Source organism: Pseudophryne corroboree, assembly GCF_028390025.1.
Source record: "Pseudophryne corroboree isolate aPseCor3 chromosome 3 unlocalized genomic scaffold, aPseCor3.hap2 SUPER_3_unloc_24, whole genome shotgun sequence".
Taxonomy (NCBI): domain Eukaryota; kingdom Metazoa; phylum Chordata; class Amphibia; order Anura; family Myobatrachidae; genus Pseudophryne; species Pseudophryne corroboree.
The window spans coordinates 632,106-658,657 of record NW_026967513.1 but is presented as its reverse complement, the minus strand read 5'-3'; the positions used below and the strand labels follow the sequence as shown (position 1 = coordinate 658,657).

At 43.5% G+C, this 26,552-nt stretch overlaps 2 protein-coding genes across 2 annotated transcripts in view; one reads left to right on the top strand and one right to left on the bottom strand.

The window, feature by feature from the left end:
* The window catches only part of LOC134983780 (oocyte zinc finger protein XlCOF7.1-like), a 122,254-nt gene that overhangs the window by 28,401 nt on the left and 67,301 nt on the right, over window positions 1-26,552 (top strand). The window lies entirely within an intron of this gene.
* Window positions 14,599-26,544, bottom strand: LOC134983791 (oocyte zinc finger protein XlCOF6.1-like). Its single transcript, XM_063949425.1, has 2 exons — window positions 26,083-26,544; window positions 14,599-16,736 (listed from the first exon to the last, which is right to left on the bottom strand). Exons 1-2 carry the CDS (start codon window positions 26,222-26,224, stop codon window positions 15,574-15,576), a joined length of 1,305 nt encoding a protein of 434 aa, XP_063805495.1. The 5' UTR covers window positions 26,225-26,544; the 3' UTR covers window positions 14,599-15,573.

Here is a 26,552-nt window from a genome sequence, read left to right as displayed (position 1 = left end):
CCTTCAGCACTTTGCCCATATATGGGCAGAGTCCTGCAGGGATGCTTGGGTGAGGGAACTCATATCACAAGAATACCGGCTGGAATTTCCGGAACTACCTCCTCAGATTCTTCAAGTCGGCCTTCCCAGCTTCACCTGTAGCAAGAGTTACCTTTCTAGATACGATTCAAATACTGCTTTTCACAGGAGTTTATTGTTTCAGTACCTCCTCCGCTACAGACACAGGGCTTTTACTCAAGTCTCTTTGTGGTCCCGAAGCTGGATGGCTCGGCCCTGCCGATCTTGAATCTCACATCCCCGTATATTTGCTTGTTTAAATTCAAGATGGAGTCACTAAGGACAGTGATTGCCAGTCTGGAGGAGGGGGGAGTTCCTCTGGTTATCAAGGATGCCTACCTTCATATCCCAATATGGCTGCCCCATCAGGCTTACCTTCGGTTCGCTATTCTGGATCAACATTTCCAGTTCCAGGCCATACCCTTTGGTCTCTCAACATCTCCAAGGGTATTGACAAATGTCATGGTGGAGATGATGCTACAATTGTGCAAGATGGGAGTCATCATTGTTCCATACTTGGATGATCTCCTGATAAAGGTGGTGTCCAGGGAACAACTGCAACACAGCATCGACTTGACGACTCGCCTGCTTATGGACCATGGATGGATCCTAAATTTCCAAATGTTTCACCTGGAACCATCTCAGAGACTTCAATTACTGGGAATGATCCTGGACACAGTATCTCAGAAGGTATTCCTTCCGATGGACTAGGCCTTGACTTTCCAGGATATGATCCGCTCAGTGCTCCAGCCCCGCAAGGTTTTGATTCATCTTTGCATTCAATTACTGGGCAAGATGGTAACCCCCTACGAGGCAATACAATACGGTAGTTTTCATGCACGTCCGTTCCAGCTGGATCTGCTGGTCAAGTGGTCAGGTTCTCACCTGCACATGCACCAGAGTATAACTCTCTCACCAAAAGCACAGATCTCCCTGTTATGGTGGCTGCAGTTCTCTCACCTCGTGGAGGGTAGGACTTTTAGCACCCAGTCTTGGACCCTGTTGACAACTGATGCCATCCTCTGGGGTTGGGGTGCTGTGACCCAAGGGTTCCAGTTTCAGGGGAAGTGGTCGAGTCAGGAATCTGCTCTTCCCATCAATGTCCTGGAACTCAGGGCAATTTACAATGTTCTTCTACAAGCCTCCTATCTCCTTCAGATTCAGGCCATGCAGGTGCAGTCGGACAACGCCTTGGCGGTGGCATACATCAACCGACAGGGAGGAACAAGGAGCAGGGCCACAATGAGAGAGGTGTCAAAGATACTCCTCTGGGCAGAAGCCAACGCAAGGGCCATCTCAGCCATCTTCATTCCAGGAGTGGACAACTGGGAAGTAGACTTCCTCAGCAGGCACAACCTCCATCCAGGGGAATGGGGCCTTCATCCTCAGGTGTTTCAACAACTGATTCACAGGTGGGGCTGTCTGCAGATATACCTACTGGCTTCTCATCTCAAGAAGAAGCTTCGTCGGTACTGTTCCAGAATGAGGGATCTGCAGGCTGCAGCAGTGGATGATCTGATGGCACCATGGAACTACCAGTTTGTATACCTGTTTCCTCCAATCCCTCTCATTCCCAGAGTTCTAAAAAGACTCAAAAGGGAATGAGTTCAGGCAATTCTAATTGCCCCGGATTGGCCCCCGACGGGCCTGGTACACCGTTCTCCAGACCATGTCTCTGGAGGATCCCTGGCCTCTACCAATACACAAGTACCTTCTTCAACAAGGACAGTTTGTCTATCCAGACTTACTGTGGCTACGTTTAACGGCTTGGAAGTTGAGAGGGAGATCCTAGCAAAAAAGGGTCTCCCATCAAAGGTGGTTTCCACTATGGTCCAGGCCCGTAAGGTGGTCACGTCTAAACACTATCACCGTATCTGGAAGAATTATTTCTCGTGGTGCAAGGGTAGAAAATATCCTTCTGCGGATTTTTGACTCGGCCATTTATTGCTTTTCTTGCAAGCAGGTGTGGATAAGGTCCTATGGCTAATCTCACTCAAAGTTTAGATTTTGGCCCTCTATATTCTTCCAGAAACAATTTGCTGTACTTCCAGAGGTACAGACCTTCTTAAAGGGTATTATGCACATTCAGCCACCCTTTGTCCCTCCCACAGCTCCGTGGGGCTCAATTTGGTCTTGGCCTTCCTCCAGTCAGACTGGTTTGAACCCTTACATAGGGTGGACTTGAAATATCTGACGAGGACGACGGTCATGTTGCTGGCCTTAGCTTCTGCTAGAAGTGTATAGGAATTGGTGGCCTTATCCTTTTAAGAGCCTGTACTTTATATTTCACGGGGATAGGGCGGAGCTCAGGGCTCGCCCGCAGTTTTTGCCAAAAGTAGTGTCTGCTTTTCACGTAAATCAACCAATTGTGGTTCCAGTATTGTCCAACACTTCCATTGCTCCAAAGTCCTTGGATGTGGTGAGGGCTTTGAGGATTTACGTCAAGAGGACTGCTCATCGAAAATTTGACTCACTTTTTGTCCTTTTATGATGCCACCAAAATTGGTCATCCTGCTTCTAAGCAATCCATTGCTCGTTGGCTCAGGTTGACCATTCAACAAGCCTATTCTTCGGCAGCACTGCCGTTTCCGAGTTCTATCCAGGCCCATTCCACAAGATCAGTCTGTTTTTCCTGGTTGGCTTATCGGGGTGTCTTGGCCTTACAGTTGTGCCGTGCAGCTACTTGGTCTGGTTCAAACACGTTTGTAAAGTATTACAGGTTCAACACCTTGGCCAGAGATGACCTTCAGTTTGGTCAGGCAGTTTTACAGGGGTCTCAGAACTCTCCCAACCGTTCTGGGAGCTTTGGGATTTCCCCATGGTAATAATGTCATTTTAGTATCCACTAGGACGTTAGAGAAAATAGAAATTTAATATTTACTGGTAATTACTTTTCTCGTAGTCCGTAGTGGATACTGGGCGCCCGCCTCTGTGCTTCGTGTTCCTGCTTTCCTAGGTGTAAGTGTTCTTGGTTGGGTTCTGCTGTTGCTGTTCCTGTTCCATGTTTGGTTAGCTTTGCTATCCTTTGTTATATTAGCGTTGCTTTCCTCTGTTCTGATTAGCTCTGCTATCTTTGTTATTGTTGTGTGTTGGTTCGTTACCTCACCGCTATTTGTGTTTATATCCTTCTCTGAAAGTATGTCCGTCTCCTTGGGCACAGTTTTCCTAGACTGAGTCTCTTAGGAGGGACATAGAGGGAAGGAGCCAGCACACACTAATGATTTCTTAAAGTGCCAGGCTCCTATGGACCCAATCTATACCCCATGGTACTAATACCACCCCAGTATCCACTACGGACTACGAGAAAAGGGATTACCAGTAGGTATTAAATTCCTATTTTTGCTCTGTGTACTCGGAACCCAATACCAATCCTAAGTGGCTGTCTAGCTGAGCTCCAGGTGTGGGTGATACTAGTTGGCTGTGACCCAGTTGTGGTGAAACGTCCTTATGATAGAGTCTCACCAACAAAGAACAGGGCTACAGCGTTACCAACCAACATGGGGGAAGCTTTCTGTCTGACCTCTCATTACACATCGTATCCTGATCCCGGCTCTATGTGACCTCTCACATCTATTACTTGTGTCACATTACATCTTATACCTGTAGTTTTATGTTTCTGTTGTTTCCCTGTTATCTGTTCTGTAAGATCACCTGCTCTCATTGTGTGGATGGGGGAGGGAGGGGGGTCACTTTCTAGCAGGAGTAGTAGTTTCTGGAATTGGATCGCCCAGAGGAGTGTGGGAGTACCAGCCTGGAGGTGACAGGGGTTAGTGCCTATTACCTAATGATGGGGATACGGTCTGACTGTCACGTTCTAGGTACACACCTCCGCTCTGCCTAATAATGAGTGCCACTTTATATATGTGCAGGTGTGCCAGTGTCACCCCACGTCTGTAGCTCACAGGCTGTCACATAAGCCCCTATATCTGTTGTAGAAGCAGTAATCAGCCTGGGGCATAATTTTATATATATATATATATATATATATATATAAGCAATATATATCAACCGGCACTCCAAATAAAACAACAGAGCAATATGCCGGGTGCCCTCCTCTTGTTATGTAATAATGTAGCAGAGTTACAAGCGGCACTCACGGACTCCTTCAAAAACGACCAGGAAAGGATTTATTATCCTTCGTCAGGTAACAACATGATGTTGTTACCTGACGAAGGATAATAAATCCGAAACGTTGTACACAGACCCTGGGGTTCCTGGTAACATTTCCCTCCTGTGAATGCACTCCATTTATTACAACTCTCCGTTTTGTCTGTCCTGCAACCAGGTTCTTATCCATTCAACAATCTTAGTATCCGATCCCAAGCTTCTGAGTTTATTTAGCAGTCTGCGATGTGGGACAGTGTGAAAGCCTTACTAGAGTCTAGATAGGCTATATCCACGGCTCCACCTTCATCCATCACTTTAGTCACACAGAAACGTCAGTAAGATTTGTGTGACATGATCTCCCCCCAGTGACTCCATGCTGTGTGGGATCCTGTAAATTGCTGGATTTGAGATAATCTACAACTCTTTCTTTTGAGAGTGTTTCCACCAATTTCCTACTACTGATGTAATACTCGCTGGTCTGTAGTTGTTGCCTCTTCCTTCCACTTTTGTTTTTATAATAATTTTTATTGATGAACATAAAATCATTATATAATACATTGCTCAGTGACAGGAGTTACACAGTTACAGAGTCATGTGACAGGAAATGCAGATACATAAGAACAAGACTCCGAGCAGTAACCGGAGTCAGAGTATAGTATACATTAGAGGAAACTAGCTGTGTAATAAGGTACAGAGTCATGTGACAGGGAGATGCGGATACATAAGAACAAGACTCCGAGCAGTAACCGGAGTCAGAGTATAGTATACATTAGAGGACACTAGCTGTGTAATAAGGTACAGAGTCATGTGACAGGAAATGCAGATACATAAGAACAAGACTCCGAGCAGTAACCGGAGTCAGAGTATAGTATACATTAGAGGAAACTAGCTGTGTAATAAGGTACAGAGTCATGTGACAGGGAGATGCAGATACATAAGAACAAGACTCCGAGCAGTAACCGGAGTCAGAGTATAGTATACATTAGAGGAAACTAGCTGTGTAATAAGGTACAGAGTCATGTGACAGGGAAATGCAGATACATAAGAACAAGACTCCGAGCAATAACCGGAGTCAGAGTATATATACATTAGAGGAAACTAGCTGTGTAATAAGGTACAGAGTCATGTGACAGGGAGATGCAGATACATAAGAACAAGACTCCGAGCAGTAACCGGAGTCAGAGTATAGTATACATTAGAGGAAACTAGCTGTGTAATAAGGTGTACCTGTGTAACACAGCCAGATTGTACCATGAGGGGAACTGAAAGCTTTGTCTAAGTGTTTTACCTCAGATGGTAATGTGTGAATAAAGGGTAAACGTCTCCAAAAACATTTCCTCCCGACCTTCTTTGTTACTTGATGTATCCGTCCAATCCATATAAAATAGATGAGTCTGGGTGTAAATAGAGAAAATGAAGGAGCGGAAGGTGCGATCATTATTTTGCTGCACCCGCAATGTTACATAATAATAGTTTATTACCACTAGTTGTCTGATGTATCGATATGTATTATTCGGACTGAAATGTCCTTTATTACAAATATCAAGCAAAGTATTAAAATAAAGGAATATGTGAAAAGATATGAAAAATAAAGAGTATTATATTGAATAAAATATTGTTTGCATCAGGTACTCTAACAGTACTAGGTATGTATTATAACCTGTGATTATTATGCTGACATCAATATTACAGTGCTGAGAACTGGATCTTTTTAGAGAAAAGTAATCCTGTCTGGTAAGTTTGTGCACTGTTACAATATTGTAATGATTGTTACTTTGTGGATACACCAGTGTGTGACTGTCTCTATTATTCTGCATAGAATGTGTTATTGTTTCCAAATGAATGCAGCATCGAGCAGTCAATGTTAATCAGCCATAACACATGGGGGCAGAAATCAGTATAATGGAAGTACATTGATTACCCTGTATGAGGATCAATATGAACAAGGTGAAGGATTATAATGTAGTGATCTTTATACCACAGTTATATCACAATGTAATTGCTGCAATGTAATGTAATTAGATGCTAGCATACAACCATATGATTGTGTGGCTGTAAGTGCAATTCATAAGACATCCTCATACCGTCTGACTCGTTCCCATAAATCACATTGTACATACATAACATGAAATATAAATTCTTATTCAGATGGATGATCAGTGTGAATAAATCACTATTATCAGGGAAGGGTGTCTGCCATAGTAATAGCAGCGGCCAGTATAATGTATCGTGCCGCAGTGTGTGCCGGATGAATGCCTGCACTCTGGTTCTCTGTATCAGTGTTCCAGTCTGTATCCGTGGTGTAACCAGATATATATATGGCTACCAATAGGATTCTCTATTATCTGCATGGAGTTTAATCCCGGCTACCAACAGACAATTCTCTTAGTAGGCAAAGCATCTCATATGTGTAGCATAGCAATTTGAGTTCTCAAATATAAAAAAATATAATAAATCCTCACTCTTTATTGAAATAATTGCGCTCCCATTAATATCACAGGTTAATGCTCATGATAGTGAACTTTAGTATGTGATTATACAGTATGCAAGGAACATATCACTATAGATGACCAATGCGCATTTCGCTCATATAGGCTTCCTCAGGGCACTATAGTAAACGGAGCTTGCCTAATACCACATTTAAATAGGGGGAGAAAACTGAAGGAATGATGTTAATAGGTTTGGTAGCCAATACCTGCATAGTAAAGTGATTTCCAATACCACGTCCGTTACTCCTAATTGTGTCCCCATTGTGCAAGTCAAATTATTTTCTAACAAATATTTAAATGCCAGCTCTATTATATACTGTGGATGCCTGCGCATCTTATTACCATGTGCTATGAATGTGCACTATATATCGCAAAAAACACTGCATCCCATAAGAGAAAACAATACACCCACACATTATCTGAGTTCCAAAGCTCATTGATGTATATATATTTGTTATTAAAAGGATATGTATTCAATATATCACATTGTACAGTATATATATAGTTACATGGTTACAACTTACACAGTAAGTAGTTATTACAAACTAATTCAAATACATACACGGCCAGCAATACAATTACCATATTTTGCTTAAATACACTCAACTCCATATCACTCTCTCAGTAAAATCATGCAGCCACTGGACATACAGCATCTCCACCATCATCTGGAACAAAAAGGGCAGCCGGCTCTGTGTGTGTGATCAGCTATACCCTGAGAGTTGGGGGTGTGCACAGTTCTCTTGTTATTAGTCTAGTGGAGGGAACTTTCTGATTCATGAGTCATTGGTCAGTTCATATGCAAGCCTTGAAGACATCTAAAGGGCTGGCCTGAGTTTCCTGTCCACATGCTTTAAATGGAATGTCCTTTATCGTCAGTTGAATTGTGGCTTAATATTCATACATTCAATCATATCTACTCATGGCAATGTGCTACAGCTTAATAACAGGCATCAAATGAATCTACACATTAATCTGGTTACTTTGACACCAAGCACGACATGTCCATCTTGCTTTGCTCCAGTGATACACATACATGACATTATATTCCATTATAGAATTTAAAACTTTATGATGTATGGTGCTTGGTATGTTCAATGTATGTGCTGTATGAAATATGTGTTGAATATATCTTTGTGGCATGTCTGTGTAAATGCATATGTTACCATATATTGCTGTGCTCACTGCGCGTATTTGCAAGCATAGCGACTCATAATGTGTGGAGTCTGTATGTACTCTCTATGTAATATTTTTGACTTCGAATATTTTTGACTTCGCCATTCTATTATACAGGGCTATTGATAATCTCCAGCAGCTGCATTAAATTCAGTGAGTCTACCACCGCCAGTAATTTCCATGTCACATATTGATCAATCCAAACTCATGTTCCATCCGCAATATGTCCGTGCTGTACCTGCATTGCATTAAATTGTTATAAAAAATACAATTGTTATTGTTAAAAGTAATCTCACCATGTGGTTTATATACAGTATTACCACATTATAAGTGAAATAAATATTGCATATTAATATGAAATATTTATTAATAAGAGTAATTGTACATGAGTGTAAATGGGTATGCCAAAACTGTCACATACTGTATAATCAAAGTATTTATTGATGTTTTGTCTGTCCATATGTGTAATATGTATTAAAGTGCATACATTCATTATATAAGGTGCATGCATGATATAAGCATTGTGCACTGAATTCTATAAAGTGCATACATTCATTATATAAGGTGCATGTATGATATATTGTGCATAAGTGACTATATAGTGCACTGAATTATATAAAGTGCTTACATTCATTATATAAGGTGTATGCATATTGTGCATAAATGACTATATAGTGCACTGAATTATATAAAGTGCTTACATTCTTTATATAAGGTGTATGCATGATATATATATATTGTGCATAAGTGACTATATAGTGCACTAAATTATATAAAGTGCATACATTCATTATATAAGGTGTATGCATGCTATAAGTATTGTGCATAAGTGACTATATAGTGCACTGAATTATATAAAGTGCATACATTCATTATATAAGGTGCGTGCATGATATAAGTATTGTGCATAAGTGACTATATAGTGCACTGAATTATATAAAGTGCTTACATTCATTATATAAGGTGCATGCATGATATAAATATTGTGCATAAGTGACTATATAGCGCAATGAATTATATAAAGTGCATACATTCATTTGTCGAAGTCAAAAATATTACATACACAGCAAATACAAACTCCAAACAGATGCGTCTCTGTGCATTTGAATTTACGCAGCATGCACAGCGATATATGGTAACATACGCATTCACACAGACAAGCCACAAAGATATATTCAACACATATTTCATACAACACATAAATTAAAGATGTCAAGCACCAGACATTATAATGTATTTATATAAGAGTTATAACATCATATATATATATATATATGTGTGTGTGTATTATTGGAACGGAACAAGACAAACCATGCTTAGTGTCAAAATGATCAGGGGAATGAGTGTGTAAATTTGATAGCTGTGGTTAGATTGTAGCACATTGCAATGATTAGTTATGATTAAATGTAGGAATATGAAGCCACCATTCTAATGAGAACAAAGGACATTCCTGAGAAAGCATGTGCAGCAGAAATCAGTGGCTAATCCCTATGATGTCATATCCAAGGCTAGACGTTGCTTGCATATGAACTGACCAATAACACATCATGAATGAGAGTCATCACCCTCCCCTGTACCAATAACAGAACACCCGGTCCCAGACATGTACTTCCCCCAATATAGGCAGTTTCTAGGACTTAGATAGTTAGTTGCTGTTGCTTGCTGAGAGGGAGAGATTGAGGAAATGTTCTATGGGAAAGGTTAATGTATGTATGCTGGCTGTAATGGAATCTTTTGTAACCACAACTGCTTCTTGTGTAATTGTAGCTCTGTAACTATATATATATATATATATATATATATAAACGAGGAAGAAATGGCGTCACTCCAGGTCTTAAGGTGATAAAATCTTCTATTAGTGTAGTTTAAAATATCACAAAAACCAACGTTTCGGGGCCCGTAGCCCCTTTGTCAAGGTGTGTGTAGTGTGAAAAGTGCAAATAATCTTACCTTATGAAGCCCTGTGCAGTAAGTGAGGAAAGGTGAGGAGGAGCTTTTGCACTAAATACCACTGCACTATGTCACCTTTTCTTGCAGAGCCTGGCGCGCATTGGCGAGCGGCACAGGTTGCTATGGCAACCGCGCCAGGACCCGATCGTGATGCCACAGCCACGGGACACCGGAAACTGACGGACGGAGGGTGTGACGTAGGAGTCCACTGGATGCCGGAAGTGTCCCGGTGCCCGGCGGCGATGGCGGCGCGGGCGAAGCTCCTCCTCACCTTTCCTCACTTACTGCACAGGGCTTAATAAGGTAAGATTGTTTGCACTTTTCACACTACACACACCTTGACAAAGGGGCTACGGGCCCCGAAACATTGGTTTTTGTGATGTTTTAAACTACACTAAAAAAAGATTTTATCACCTTAAGACCTGGAGTGACGCAATTTCTTCCTCGTTTGTACATACATACCGCTGTGGAGGGCACCCAGGCAGCTAAACATTTAGGACCAGGAGTGCTGGGCACTATTTATGTTATGTTTTATATATATATATATATATATATATATATATATATATACTGTCCAGATAGCGGCGGCACACGGAGACTTCATAAAGTGCATAAATAGTTTATTGAAACCTCTACGTTTCGGGGTACGCAGCCCCTTCGTCAGGATAACATACATGCATGAAAGACAGTTTCTAAATACCATACCCACGAGGACGCTCCACTCTGCGTCGCCCGAGTTCCGGGTCTGTCTCACCGGAAGTGATAACAAACCGGCCCGCCCAGCTGGCGCGTTGGAGCCGCAGACAGAGTCACCATGGTTACCAATACAATCACAAAACAACCATATTGAGTGTAAATACATAGCAACGCAAATCCTCTTCTTATATTACATCACATGAACAATATCAATAGTGACAAAATAACAAAAGTGAAACCAAAAAATAAAACTGAATATAAAAGCACCATCATTTATCAGGCACCCGTCCACCTCAGCAGAGTATCACAATACTGGGTTAATATCTCACATTTCATAATGCTGTTGTTTATATTCAAAACAATCCCGCTGATAACAGTTACAGAAAGATTTATTGTATACCACTATGATTCCTGAATTCACAGAAAACATTTCAAATTAATTGTCTCATTAAGACCCTTCGGAAAAATGGTGTTCAATCTATTAATCCACATTGCTTCAACCTGTAACAATTTCTTAGACCTGTCCCCCCCTCTCATAGATCGTGGGACATGGTCAATCAGTTTGTATCGCAATGTGGCTACACTGTGCCTTGCCTGTGCAAAGTGCCTTGCTACAGGCTGCTCACTTTGTCCAGACTTAATGGCCTCCCTTATCGCATATCTGTGTTGGGCCATACGGATCCTGAACTCACAGTCCGTTTTTCCCACATACCCCTGCCCACAGGGGCATGTCAGTAGATAAATAACGAACTTGGATTTACATGAAAGTGAAAACCGGATGGCATATTTTTTACCCTGTCTAAATGTGGGTGTTGAAAATATTCCCCTGGATTTAGAAAGCTGCATGTCGTACATGCACTGCACCGGAAACAACCCTTTCTCTGTTTCAGAAAATGTGTAGGTTCCGTATTAAATTTAGACAGGTCGGTCTTAACTACCATGTCTCTGATACTTCTATTTCTAGAGTAGCTAAATAGGATCTTACTCCCAAATGTGTTTCCCAATTCCTTATCTCTGGCTACCAAAGGCCACAGCTTTTTCACCTGTTTACCCAAATATGGGCTGCTAGCATTGAACTGTGTCACCCACGGGAATCTATTGTGTAAACTTTTCTTATTCCTGGGTACTAATAATTGATCAGGTGTCTTAGCTAAGGCTTTCTGTTTTGCCTTCTCTAAATCTGTAGCTCTATAACCTCTCTGGATAAACTAAACTTCTGTATCATTACATCTAATTGTCTGTCCCTTTCATCTCTATCACTGTTAATCCGACAGACTCGTAATAGTTGGGAATAGGGTAACCCCTGTGTAGTCGATCTGGGGTGAAAGCTGTCTGCCCTCAATAGATTGTTTCTATCGGTAGGCTTAGTAAACAGGCTAGTTTCAATCTCTCCTGTATTTAAAGTGATACACACATCCAGAAAGTTAACCTGTTTCCTGTCCATAGTAGCCGTAAATTTAATCGGGCTGTCTGTGCCATTATGCTCTTCAATTAAACTAGACAGACTAGGCTCGTCACCGTTCCAAAAAACGATGACGTCATCAATGTACCTAAGGTATAGAGTTAACTGAGCTGATATGCCTGGGTTCGTCAAAAATAAATCTCTCTCAAGTTCCCACATGTATGAATTTGCGAAGGCCGGCGCTACGGCCGACCCCATCGCACAACCTGTACATTGAATAAAGAACTCCTTCTCATACAAGAAATAATTATGAGTAAGTGTGAAATCTAGCAATAATAAAAAGAACTCAATATCTGTCCCGTTATAATGGGGATTGTTAGTAATCAAATGCCTTACTGCTGATAACCCTGCTTTATGCGGGATGCATGTATAAAGACTCGTAACGTCTAACGACGCCAAAACTGTTTCTTTATTGACTTTGCCTATTTCCACTAATTTTCTCAACCAGGTTGATGTGTCCTTCAGGTGAGTGGGTGTGTCTTGGATACATGGCTATAGAAAACTATCGCAATATACTGCCAGAGGTTCATTTAGAGACCTCCTGGCAGAGATAATTGGTCTACCAGGGGGTTTCTTGGGGTCTTTATGTAGTTTAGGAATAGCATAAAACACAGGGGTTATCGGATATTCCACTGTTAAGGCCTTACTTACCGATAGCGATATATTATCTTTCACCGCCTGTGTCAGTAGGGTATCCAGCTCGCCTTTAAACTTAGATGTAGGATCAAGTCTCAGTGTTTTATAGGTAGTGCTATCCGACAACAAACGTCTACATTCCTGTTTATAATCCAATGTATCCAAAATCACAATTGCCCCCCCCCCTTATCAGCACTACGAATGATGATATCCTCACATACACTTAACACCTTCAAAGCTTCAAATTCTGCTTTTGACAAATTAGAATGTATGGAATCAGAATATTCACCTGGTAACGTTTCCAACATTCTGCCAAACGTTCTAATAGATGGATTTACAGAATATAGATCAAACATAGATTTAGAAACGTTCTCACCTGCAAAGGAAGAGTATTATCATACACATTTGCTGCCTCTGGTGTCACCTTGGAGAAATGCTCTTTTAATTTTAAAGACCTCGTTAATTTATAAGAGTCTATCTTCCACTGAAATTGGTCAAATGACCGTGTTGGAACAAAAGATAGTCCTTTTAGAAGAACCTGATTTTCAGCCGGAGATAACGTCCTTGAAGATAAATTATAAATCAGTTGTTCCTGGCCCGGGGTGGTCGTGTACTTCCTTTTGCTCCTCTCCTGCCGTCTCTTCTGCCCCCCTCGCCTGGGCACCTCTCTGCCGGCTATAATTGCCCTTGTACGCACCCCTAAAGGGACTTCCCGATGTGATGACTGTCTCCCAGGGGTATGCTCCTCTGCTTCACTAGCCGACGTGCTAGATTGATAATGCCACGGCCCTTTTTTCCAGTGGTGCGGCTGTCGTCCAGACTGACCTCTGTTAGTCTGGTTACTTAGCCACGCATACACCCTGTGCTGATCATAGTCCTGTTGTACCTTGGTGCGTTTTTGTTTTTTAAATTTAATAAGGTTGTTTGAGATTCCACCTCTGTCGCTAGGTTTTTTAACCACTCCGGTATATGCTCATCTCTAATGTCGTGCTCCTGATGTAACTGGGTTATCTTCTCCTTTGTAGCCAACCGTTCCCTGGTTGCTTCCTCAATAACTAGGAGCATTAAATCTTGGGAACATTTATTGAGGGTCATAATCCACTTTCTACTCTGGACACTACTGCCACCTGCGCTGTCCCACCCCCACTACTGCCACCCACCCTGTCTCCCCACCACTACTGCCACCTACCCTGTCTCCCCCCACTACTGCCACCTACCCTGTCTCCCCCTGCTGCCACCTGCACTTTCCCACCCCCACTACTGCCACCCACCCTGTCTCCCCCCCACTACTGCCACCTACCCTGTCTCCCCCCACTACTGCCACCCGTCCTGTCTCCCCCCACTACTGCCACCTGCACTGTCCCCCCTCATTACTACCATCCGCCCTGTCTCCCACTACTGCCACCTGCCCTGTCCCCCCACTACTGCCACCCACCGTCCCCCCACACTACTGCCAACCCGCCGTCTCCCCCCACTAGTGCCGCCTGCCCTGTCTCCTTTCACTACTGTCACCTGCACTGTCTACCCCCACCCACCCTGTCTCCCCACACAACTGCCACCGCCCTGTCTCCCCCCTCTACTGCCACCCACCCTGTCTCCTTTCAGTCATCGCGCTGTCTCCCCCCTCTACTGCCGCAGCTCTATCTCCTTTCACTACTGCCACCTGCACTGTCTCCCACACTACTGCCGTCTCCCCCCACTACTGCCACCTGCCCTGTCTCCCCCCACTACTGCCACCGCCCTGTCTCCCCCCACTACTGCCACGTCTCCTTTCACTACTGCCATCTGCACTGTCTTCCCCCATTACTGCCAACCACCCTGTCTCTCCCACTACTGCCAACCACCTTGTCTTTGCCTACAGCCGTCTCCCCCCCTACTACCTGCACTCTCTCCCCCCAATATTGCCACCACACTGTCTCCCTCTACTATTGCCACACTCACTGTCTCCCCCATTATTGCCACCCTCCCTGTCTCCCCCCACTACTGCCACCTGTCCTGTCTCCCCCTCACTGCTGCCAGCCACCATGTCCTCCTCTGCCACCTCAGCGCTGCTTGGGGACAATATTACCCATAGACAGTGCCTCTGGCAGCCCCCACTACAGCACTAGTGCCACCACCCTGTCTCCCCCGACATCTCAGCAGTGTTTGGGGATTCTTGGTACTGCTGGTAATAGTCCTTCATCTGCAGATGGAAGTAAGCAAGCAGGGCAGTAACAAGGCAGAAGCTGCTTCTGGTACCATGGACCCTGGTCATGTAGGGCTGGGAGAGTCAGTAAGATTATGTAATAGAATCACCATCTTACAGGCAGCGGGTGAAGGGAGTAGAGAATGGGTGTTATGTGGCAGGAACGGGCTGGTTAGGTAACAGCCTGGCTGCTGCATTCTGTACAAGCTACAAGCGGTGTAATTCTATTGCTGGGAGACCCAGGTAGAGGACATTACAGTAGTCTATGTGTGATGATACAAGTGCATGTATGACTGTAGGTAGATCTTCTGAGGGAAATAAGTGCTGGAGTCTGGCTATGTTCCTCAGATGAGGATCTGATTGTGGCTGATACCTTATGTCTAAGTGTCACTCCACCATCCAGGACACCAAGATTTTGCACATGATCCGCATTTTGTAACTTTGTACCCCCAAACGATAGTCTGGTTAGTTTGCAAAGGTGAGCTGTAGCCCTGCCCTTTGTTAGTGAGCTTCTATCATAAGGACCTGTTTCACCAGGACTGAGTCACAGCCAACTGGCATCAACCACACCTAGAGCTCAGCTAGACAACTATTTAGGATTGGTACTGGATTCTCAGTACCCGGAGCAAAAGATCAGGTCATCTGCATAGCAGTGGTAGATTGATTATTTCACCCAGTGGTAACATGTATATTGCAAAAAGGATAGGATAGGATAAGAACCTTGAAGAACAATGCATGGCAATGATGAGTATACTCCAGAAGATTAAAATGGTTCCTCACCTGAGTGATGTCTATTGTGTGCAACAAGAGCTGATTTATTTCTCAGAACATGGAAATGGCCTCTCACCTGTGTGACTTCTCTGATGTGTAACAAGATGTGATTTCAGATTAAAACATTTCCCACACTCAGAGCAAGAAAATGGCTTCTCACCTGTGTGACTTTTGTGATGTCTAAGAAGAACTGATTTGTGTGCAAAATATTTCCCACACTCAGAACATAGAAATGGCTTTCCACCTGTGTGACTTCTTTGATGTGCAACAAGATCTGATTTGTGTGCAAAACATTTCCCACACTCAGAACATGGAAATGGATTCTCACCTGTGTGACTTTGCTGATGTGTAACAAGTTGTGATTTCCAGGAAAAACATTTCCCGCACTCAGAGCAAGAAAATGGCTTCTCACCTGTGTGACTTCTGTGATGTCTAAGAACTGATTTGTGTGCAAAATATTTCCCACACTCAGAACACGGAAATGGCTTCTCACCTGTGTGACTTCTGTGATGTTTAACAAGAGCTGATTTGTGTGCAAAACATTTCCCACACTCAGAACATGGAAATGGTTTCTCACCTGTGTGAGTTCTCTGATGTATAACAAGAAGTGATTTCTGTGCAAAACATTTCCCACACTCAGAACATGGAAATGGATTCTCAGCTGTGTGACTTTGCTGATGTCTAACAAGATGTGATTTCCGTGCAAAACATTTCCCACACTCAGAACATGGAAATGGCTTCTCACCTGTGTGACTTCTGTGATGTCTAAGAAGAACCGATTTGTGTGCAAAATATTTCCCACACTCAGAACATGGAAAAGACTTCTCACCTGTGTGACTTCTGTGATGTCTAAGAAGATATGATTTGTATGTAAAACATTTCCCACACTCAGAACATAGAAATGGCCTCTCACCTACCTTAACTGTCTGTGGGTTAATATGCTTTGTGTTCTGTGTAAAACATTTGGCATCTATAGAACAGGGAATCACTGTATCTACTCTCAGAGCTGTAACAGATGCACCAATATCAGAGTGATCAGGAGAACATTTCCCAGGATCAGGGGGATCAGCTGATAGAGCTGGATGTATAATTGGGGTAATGGGGTTATCTCCTGGAGAATCCTGTTTACTGTCATTATTTTTTATTTCACAATCCGGGGATAACATTAGATGTCCTTCTGAGATGTTCCTGCTTGTGTGTCCAACTGCTGGAAATAAAATACATTATGGAAATGTGACATTTTCTGTAACAATATTAATCTTGAAAACAGTAGAAGATGACTTTCTGTGACACTTAATTGTAAATGTGTGTGTATAATAAAACATATCTTTTAATGAAGGCTTTATAATATTGTGTCTCAGACTATCATTGTGTCCACCCTCCTGAGAACACTCACAATAACAAATGTAATATTATAATAAGACTTAGATGTATCTCTCTCTTGTACTGGTAACTAACCATGAAGTATAAATGGAGATATAGTCACTCGCCAAGTCCTATGTCAGCACCAATGTAAAACAATGGATGGGGAACATATCATATGAATTGGAGATTCTAGATGAACAATAACATCAGTCATATGAGCTGATGGATCAGAGAAACGTCTCCTAACGTTACTCCTGGAAGCATTGGTAAGGTAGCATTCCTTTATGTGTGTGCTCATACGCTGGTAAGCCTGTACATGTGTTACTCACCCTTATATAAGGTATATTGCTACAGCAGAGTAGGTGTGGAACAAGGTATTTTACATGCAATACACCATATGATACCCTGTAATCATCATCATCATCTTCTAGGTTATAATCCACTGTTACACTCCAGTCATCAGTGTCTTACCTCTATTCTCTCAATAGTAATAAGGATGATGTGTGTACGGTATGATATAGAGAATTACATATCAGTATCTATACAGCTGCCGCCATACTTCTGCTTCTCATACATGTGCTACTGGCAGCAGTGAACATCTGAGAGTGCAGGGAAGACGGCAGATCCGGCTTACTATGCCTCCAAGAAAGGATAAACGGTACCAAATTGGCCCCACCTGTCCACCTCTTTGGTACCTCGAATTCAGGTGGTCTTTCTGAGACCGCTACATCATCATCTGCTTCTTCTTGTCACACGCACAGCCCAGCTGTAATGGCTGAATATGTCTTAAGACACTCTAGATGGTCCTGTTACTCTACGCTCTATACATTCTAAGTTATCTACATTTAAGGACTGAACTAACTTCAGAACTTAACTCTAACATTGAAGCTTTGAGGTCTGATATCAGTGAGATTGGCACTCGTACAGACTAAGATGAAAGAGATTGTTGCATCTCACAAAGATCTGATTTCATCACGACACCCTTCAGGAAGACATGGTCTCTATTTGTGATAAAGTAACTGATTTAGAAGACTGCTCAGAGAAATATATACGTTATGGTAAGAACTTAGCGTTGATAACGGTATTTCTCCTAAGTCCACTGGATCCACAGGATAACATTGAGATATGATGACGCGACAGCGGATTTGCACCAATCGGTCAAGGCTTTCGGCCTCCCAGCATGCAACAGGCCCATCCATATATCCCCGCCTCCTTCTTCTGAATGCTGGTTTCCATACACAAGCTCAATAAATGTATTATATACCTAAGGCGACGGTAGCAAGACTCAGATGCTGCCAACTCAGTAACAGGAGCCGGTCATTAGCCAATTCCGTGAGGCCAGCTGTTACAGGAGCATGTGGATACAGTACAGAGGCTGAGCCAGATATTTTCTAAGCATTGTGTCACGTGGCATGAGGAACCCCCAAGCCTGTGCCCCAGCAAGCAGCTGCACCATGCCACAAATATACGTAGTTATAGTAGACTTACCGTTGATAACTCTATTTCGCCTAAGTCCACAGTATCCACAGGATATCCATTGGGATATGAGGAAGTGTCCGCGGATTTGCACCAATGATCAAAAGTTTTCGACCTTCCAGAATGCAATGGGTCAGTCCCCTATATCCCCGCCTCCTGGATCAGTGGTTTCCAAAGCTCAAGGCAGGAGCATCATAGAGAGCCCTACTCAGGCGAGAAGAACACACAAGCACACCCTTCCGTACAAGAAGGAAGAGGTTAGTGATTAAAAGGATCCTCAAATCAGGTGTGTCAGGGTGGGATCCCTGTGGATACCATTATCAACGGTAAATTCTTACCATAACGTATATGTCTCCGGCAGGGTCCACAGGTTATCCACAGGATAACATTGGGATGTCCCAAAGCAATTTAGTTGTGGGGACGCTCCTGATTGGACAAGAGAATCCTTCGCCCTAATTAAGCGTACTGAGAGGCAAAGGTATCAAAGGCGTAATGTCTAATGAATGTGTTAATTGAAGAAAATGTGGCTGCCTTACATATCTGTTCTGCAGAAGCACCACGTTGTGCTGCCCATGATGGACCTACCTCATGAGTAGAGTGAGCAGAGACATTAGCCGGAACAGGGAGATCAGCTTGAAAATATGCTTCTGAAATTGTCATCCGAAGCCACCTCGCCAGTGTCTGCTTGTCAGCAGGCCATCCTCTCTTGTGAAAATCTGTGGAGAACGAAGAGTGTCTGTTTTTCTGATGGCACTGGTACAATCCACATAGAGCCTTAAGACAAGGACTATGTCCAACGATGCATCTCCCACAGAAAGGTCCGGACCCTGGAAGGCCAGGACTACAATTTCTTTGTTAAGGTGGAATTTAGACACCACCTTATGAAGATACCCAGATTTGGTTAGGAGAACTACTTTATCTGGATTAAAAAAATCAGAAAAGGATGGCGTCATAACAACGCCCCTAAATATGAAACTCTTCTAGCTGAAGCAATAGCGAGTAGAAAGAGAACTTTAGCTGTCAATCATTTAAGATCCACTCATTTAAGTGGTTCAAATGGAGCAACTTGAAGAGACTTTAGGACTAAACTTAAGTCCCAGGAACAAAAGGAGGTTGAATGTGCAGCATTCCCTGGAAAAAAAGTGTGCACATCCTGTAGGTTAGCAATTTTCTTTTGGAACCATACAGTTAATGCTAACACTTGCACTCTCAAGAAAGCCGCCCGTAGACCTTTGTCTATTCCTGCCTGAAGGAATGCCAGGATTCTGGAGACTGTGAACGCCCTAGGATCAAATGTCCGGTCACAGCACCATTGAATATAGGTTTGCCATAGTCCGTGATAAATACGGGCTGAGGAAGGTTTTCTTGCTCTGAGCATAGTTTGTATCACCTGTTGTGAGAATCCTCTTGCTTTCAGGATGGAAGGAAGTCTCAAGAGCCACACCGTCAAAGACAGTAGATCCGGACATTGAGGGAGTAGGAATGGAGCATCCATCGACAACCTCTGCAGATCTGTGTACCAATGTCTTCTGGGCTAAGCCGGAGCTATTAGTATCACAGTTCCCTTTCCTTGTTTTATCTTTCGCATTACCCTGGGTAACAGGGTGATGGGAGGAAAACACATAGGCTAGATGAAAGTCCCACCTTACTGATAATACATCCACAAAGTTCGCTCTGGGATCCTTTGTTCTTGATCTGTATGCGGGGCCTTTGTTGTTCTGGAGTGATGCCATGATATCTATCTCCGGTAACCCCCACTCGTCTACCAGAATTTGGAAGACCTCAGGGTGTAAAGCTCATTCATTTACATAAATAGCATGTCGACTGAGAAAATCCCCTTCCCAGTTTAGGACTCCCGGAATGAACACTGCGGACAAGGCTGGAAGATGAAGTTCTGACCACTTTAATGTGTGACTTACCTCCTTAAGTGCATTCTGGCTGCAAGTTGCTGATGATTGAGGTACGCTATTGGCATTGCATTGTCCGAGCAGATCTGGACTGGTTTCCCCTGAAGAATGTCTTTTGCCTGAATAAGTACCATGTATATGACCCAAGGTTCCAATATATTTATTGGCAGGCAACTTTCTTCATTGGTCCACTCTCCGTGGAAGCAACTCCTTCCTGACACTGCTCCCAATTTCCCAATATGATATCCAAAAGAGGTTCCCTTTGTCCAGATGGGATGTCTACAGCCACCAGGTTAGTGACCTCCTTACTCCCAGAGGAAGGACCATAGTCTGTGTTTTTGTCTGATGACAACCATTCCATTTGGACAGGATCAGACGTTGCATAGGCCTCGTATGGAACAGAGCATACTTGACTATGTCGAATATCGACAGCATTAACACCATTACACGCATTGTGGCATGAATAGATATCCTTTGACTGTGTAGAAGCTCTTGAATCCTTGACTGAATCTTGGATATTTTGTTCAGAGAAGAAATACTCTCTGAAGACCTGAATCCAGCACAGCCCACAAATGAGTCATCTGTTGTGACGAACCAGGGACGTCTTTGACCAATTTATGAGCCAACCGTGTCTCCGTAAACAAGCTACTGTCTGTTGCAGATGACAATGAAGCAATTCCTGAGACAGGATTAATAAGTCATCGAGGTATGGAAAAATCCTTATCCCCTGCTGACGGAGATAAGATGCCATCAACTCCATAATTTTGGTGAATACTCTGGGAGCTGTGGCCAGTACAAAAGGTAGGACCTGAAACTGAAAATGATGCTGGAGGATAGCAAACCTGAGATAGCACTGATGGGACAGTGCTATAGGTACATGCAGGTAATCATCCTTGATATTCAGAGATACCATAAAATCCCCTGGCTCCATGGCCAAAATAATGGAACGTAAAATCTCCATATTAAACCGAGGCACCCAAATGTACTTGTTCAGTGCTTTGAGATTGGTAGTATGGGCCAAAATGACCCATTTGGCTTCTGGACTAAAAACAGGTTAGAATAAAAACCTTGTCCTTGTTGTGCAGGAGGAACTGGAATTATCACTCCTGACTGAATCAATTTCTGAACTGCCTCTTGTAGAGCCCTGGCCCTCGTTTCCACTGAAGATGGGCTGGTGCAAAAAAACCTTTAAGGAGGGTGTTCCTTGAAAGCAAATGCATAACCATGAGATACCGCTTCTTGCACCCAGGAATCTGTTGTAGACTGCTGTCAGATCTGTGCAAATTGAAGAAGTCGGCCTCCCACCCTTGGATCCGGCACCATCAGGCTGATGGCTTATCTTCTGATTTGGAAGCTGAACCTCTGGTAGCCCAATGCTTTTTAGTCTTACCAGACTTGTTGGATTGGGACTGTTTGCCATCACCCTTTCCTTTCACATTTCTTTGATTCCGAAAGGGCCGAAAATCTAGGTTTGATTTTGTGTGTGGACAGAAACTTCACTTTCTTGGTGTCTGCTTCTGACTCCAAAATACTGTTTAATTCTTTACCAAAAAGAATATCTCCAGTAAAAGGCAAAGATTCCAGAACCTTTTTGGATTGTGAGTCAGCTTTCCATGTATGCAGCCAAACTGCTCTGTGAGTGGCTACTGCTGAAGCTGATGCCTGAGAGGAAATATTACCCATATGCAAGGCTGCTTCTTCCATAAACGTTGCTGCCTGTTTGATAAGGGCAATGTGAGATTTTTGCTCACTAGATGCCATTGAAAGATTTTCCTCCAATGCATCAGCCCAGTCCGCCACTGCCTTTGTCATCGAGGCTCAAGCCATGGCTGGTCTTATGATTGCCCCAGACAAGAAAAAAATTGTTTTAAGAAAACCTTAAATTCTCCTATCGTGACGTCATTTATGGATGTGGACGGCAGAGGTAATGTAGATTTTCTCACCAGTCAAATGACATGCATATCTACTTTTTGAGCCACCTCCCTTTTTAAACAGTCCTCAGCCGAAAGAGGATAATTGGAATTCCATTTCCTCGGAATTCTAAACTTCTTACTGGGCGTAAATCAAGCTTCTTGCATAATTTCCGTCAACTGTTCTGACTCAGGAAACTCAGTCCTAGCTGTTTTAGGACATTTAAACACAGGTGCCTTGGATTTTAACACAGGCTCTGCTGCCTCCTCTAAGGAAAGAATGGCTTTCATTGCACTAATCAGCTCAGTTATGTCTACCGAGCTGAGTCCTTCCTCCTCTTCTCCATATGCAGACCCGGAGTGTGATGAGTCCTCATTCTCTGACGAGTCTTCATCTGAAACATGTGCAGACTGTGAAGATGTTTCATATCTGCGTGATTTACTTACCACCAACCTTTCAGCCGGTCTTTTTTGAGAGGCTGCCGCTTCCCCTGCAGAATGAAATAAACCCCAAGTGGAAGGTTGCATATAAGGGTTAACAGGGTAACCTATTCCTGGTATCACAGCTGGCATTATCCGCTCAGCTATACTGGATAATGTCTGTGCAAAAGTAGCCCATGGGGGTTCAACGTGAACCTGTGCCTGCCTCGGATTATTCAAGATGCTTTGGTGAAAGCTAAAACAATTTGCACATAATCCATTTTGAACCAGATTCTGAGAGGTTAACCAAGCTTTGCAAGACAAACATGAAATGAGTGTTGGTGCTGCTGTGGAAAGTTTATTTTCCTCACCCTTGCCACTCTTAGACATGATAAATAAATCATACACCTTTACAGTGTTACTACACGATTTCAGACTGCAATCACTTTAAATTTTGTTAAAGTGACACACAAACCGACCCTACCCTGCTTGCACCAGCATTGAAGATTGGAATATACAGAAAAACTGACAGAATTACAGTAAAGTCAGCAATCACACTAGCAAGCAGTCACAGGTTATACAGTAGCATAATAAGCAATATGAGCACATAATCAACTACAAATATATTTCAAGTATGTAGGAGAAACATATTACTGCATTACCTTACATAGGAGTTATGGTATACTGAAGGACTACTGCACCCAGCATCACAGACCTGAATGTAATATCTGGTAAGACAATGTTAGCGTATCCTTGCAGGGTATAAAGCCTAGAGGCTTACACATAGCAGGTTAGTTCCAATTGAAGCTAGATCTGTCTGCAGCAGATATAGACTTCTATAAACCCACCTCAGTTTAATAAATTCAGACAGAGATATTAAAGAGGGACCCTGAGGGCGACTTAACTATATTGTTTAATCTACTTAATCGATGACCATCATCTGGGACAGTTCATGAAACATCTGAGATAAGAGCTGATTATTCTAATTTGTTCTTGCTATTATTGTAACTGAGTATACCTTGTTATTTGAAGGTTCTCGTAACTTAGAGAAATAAATTCTTATCATTTTTAATATGTACTGTGTCAGTCTCCATACTTATCACATTGTATCGCAGAACCTGGTCACTTGAATTTTTCTACCGATAGAAATTTCATGGTCTGATCACACCCCTCTGATAAGGTCCTGTTCGCTTTTTCCCGCTGCTCCTCCTTTACGACCTTGGAGATTGCAGGATTATATATTAATGGATACTGAAGGCACCAGATTTTTGCAAGACGCACTGTCCTTCTACTTAGACGTGAACGCTCCTGAATATACTTCCATTACGAAGCATTGGTGTGCCCTTAAGGCCATGAATCAGAAGCCAGAGAAGGCCGTCACCCAAGTGCCACGCAACAGGTAACCAGCAGGGAATGTCACACACCGTGACATGATGTGAGGGGGAGAGCAGGAGTATAATAGGGGCTAATGGCTTCTGAAGTATGAGAAACACCAGAGAGTGTGGGGAGGAGACTGGTCAGATCTCTGGGCTGGTAACACACAGTGACATGATTTGAGGGGGGAGCAGGAGTATAATAGGGGCTGATGGCTCCTGATGTATGAGATACACCAGAGAGTGTGGGGAGGAGACTGGTCAGATCTCTGGGCTGGTAACACACAGTGACATGATGCGAAGGGAAGAGCAGGAGTATAATAGGGGCTGATGGCTCCTGATGTATGAGATACACCAGAGAGTGTGGGGAGGAGACTGGTCAGATATCTGGGCTGGTAACACATAGTGACATGATGAGAGGGGGAGTGCAGGAGTATAATAGGGGCTGAAGGCTTCTCATGCATGAGATATACCAGAGTGTGGGGAGACTGGACAGATCTCTGGGCTGGTAACACACAGTGACATGATGTGAGAGGGAGAGCAGGAGTATAATAGTGGCTGATGGCTTCTGATGTACGAGATACACCAGAGAGTGTGGGGAGGAGACTGGTCAGATCTCTGGGCTGTTAACACACAGTGACATGATGTGAGGGGAGAGCAGGAGTATAATAGGGGCTGATGGCTCCTGATGTATGAGATACACCAGAGTGAGTGAGAAGGAGACTGGTCAGAGCTCTGGGCTGGTAACACACAGTGACATGATGTGAGGGGGGAGAGCAGGAGCATAATAGGGGCTGATGGCTCCTGATGTATAAGATACACCAGAGAGTGTGGGGCGGAGACTGGTCAAATCTCTGGGCTGGTAACACATAGTGACATGATGTGAGGGGGAGAGCAGGAGTATAATAGGGGCTGATGGCTCCTGATGTATTAGATACACCAGGGAGTGTGGGAAGGAGACTGGTCAGATTTCTGGGCTGGTAACACACAGAGACATGATGTGAAGGGAAGAGCAGGAGTATAATAGGGGCTGATGGCTCCTGATGTACAAGATACACCAGAGAGTGTGGGGAGGAGACTGGTCTGATCTCTGGGCTGGTTACAGTGACATGATGTAAGGAGGAGAGCAGGAGTATAATAGGGGCTAATGGCTTCTGAAGTATGAGAAACACCAGAGAGTGTTGGGACGAGACTGGTCAGATCTCTGGGCTGGAAACACACAGTGACATGATGTGAGGGGGAGAGCAGGAGTATAATAGGGGCTGATGGCTCCTGATGTATGAGATACACCAGAGAGTGTGGGGAGGAGACTCTTCAGATCTCTGGGCTGGTAACAAACAGAGACATGATGTGAGGGGAGAGCAGGAGTATAATAGGGGCTGAAGGCTCCTGATGTATGAGATACACGAGAGAGTGTGGGGAGGAGACTGGTCAGATCTTTGGGCTGGTAACACACAGTGACATGATGTGAGGGGGAGAGCAGGAGTATAATAGGGGCTGATGGCTCCCGATGTATGAGATACACCAGAGAGTGTGGGGAGAAGACTAGTCAGATCTCTGGGCTGGTAAAAGTGATATGATGTAAGGGGGAGAGCAGGAGTATAATAGGGGCTGATGGCTCCTGATGTATGAGATACACGAGAGAGTGTGGGGAAAAGACTGGTCAGACTGCTGGGCTGGTAACACAGTGATATGATGTGAGGGGGAGTAGGAGTATAATAGGGGCTGATGGCTCCTGATGTACGAGATACACCAGAGAGTGTGGGGAGGAGACTGGTCTGATCTCTGGGCTGGTAACAGTGACATGATGTGAGGAGGAGAGCAGGAGTGTAATAGCGGCTAATGGCTTCTGAAGTATGAGAAACACCAGAGAGTGTGGGGAGGAGACTGGTCAGATCTCTGGGCTGGAAACACACAGTGACATGATGTGAGGGGGAGAGCAGGAGTATAATAGGGGCTGATGGCTCCTGACTTCACACTGGGAAAATACATATTCCTCATTAGTTTGCACTGACAGAGGAGGGTGTAGGATAAGAGATTGCTGTAGTGACTGAGAGAGGAAAATATGTGATACTTTCCTGTAATAAGTGTTTATTACTCACCTGTGCTGATATCTATAGGGATTTCCTCCTCCTTATACTGCTGATCACCCCTCACATACGTCTCTTCTTCTCCCTCTGGATCTTCTGCCTTCATATCAGTCACATACGTCTCTTCTTCTCCCTCTGTATCTTCTGCCTTCATATCAGTCACATACGTCTCTTCTTCTCCTTCTATATCTTCTGCCTTTATATCAGTCACATACGTCTCTTCTTCTCCCTCTATATCTTCTGCCTTTATATCAGTCACATACGTCTCTTCTTCTCCCTCTATATCTTCTGCCTTTATATCAGTCACATACGTCTCTTCTTCTCCCTCTGTATCTTCTGCCTTTATATCAGTCACATACGTCTCTTCTTCTCCCTCTATATCTTTTGCCTTTATATCAGTCACATACGTCTCTTCTTCTCCCTCTATATCTTCTGCCTTTATATCAGTCACATACGTCTCTTCTTCTCCCTCTGTATCTTCT

Excerpts from the sequence above, each read along its gene's own strand:
- LOC134983791 (XM_063949425.1), bottom strand. The coding sequence starts at position 26,224 with ATGAAGGCAGAAGATACAGAGGGAGAAGAAGAGACGTATGTGACTGAT. Across the intron at positions 16,737-26,082 it reads CCCTATAGATATCAGCACAG|CAGTTGGACACACAAGCAGG; the intron begins GTGAGTAATAAA and ends TTTTATTTCCAG.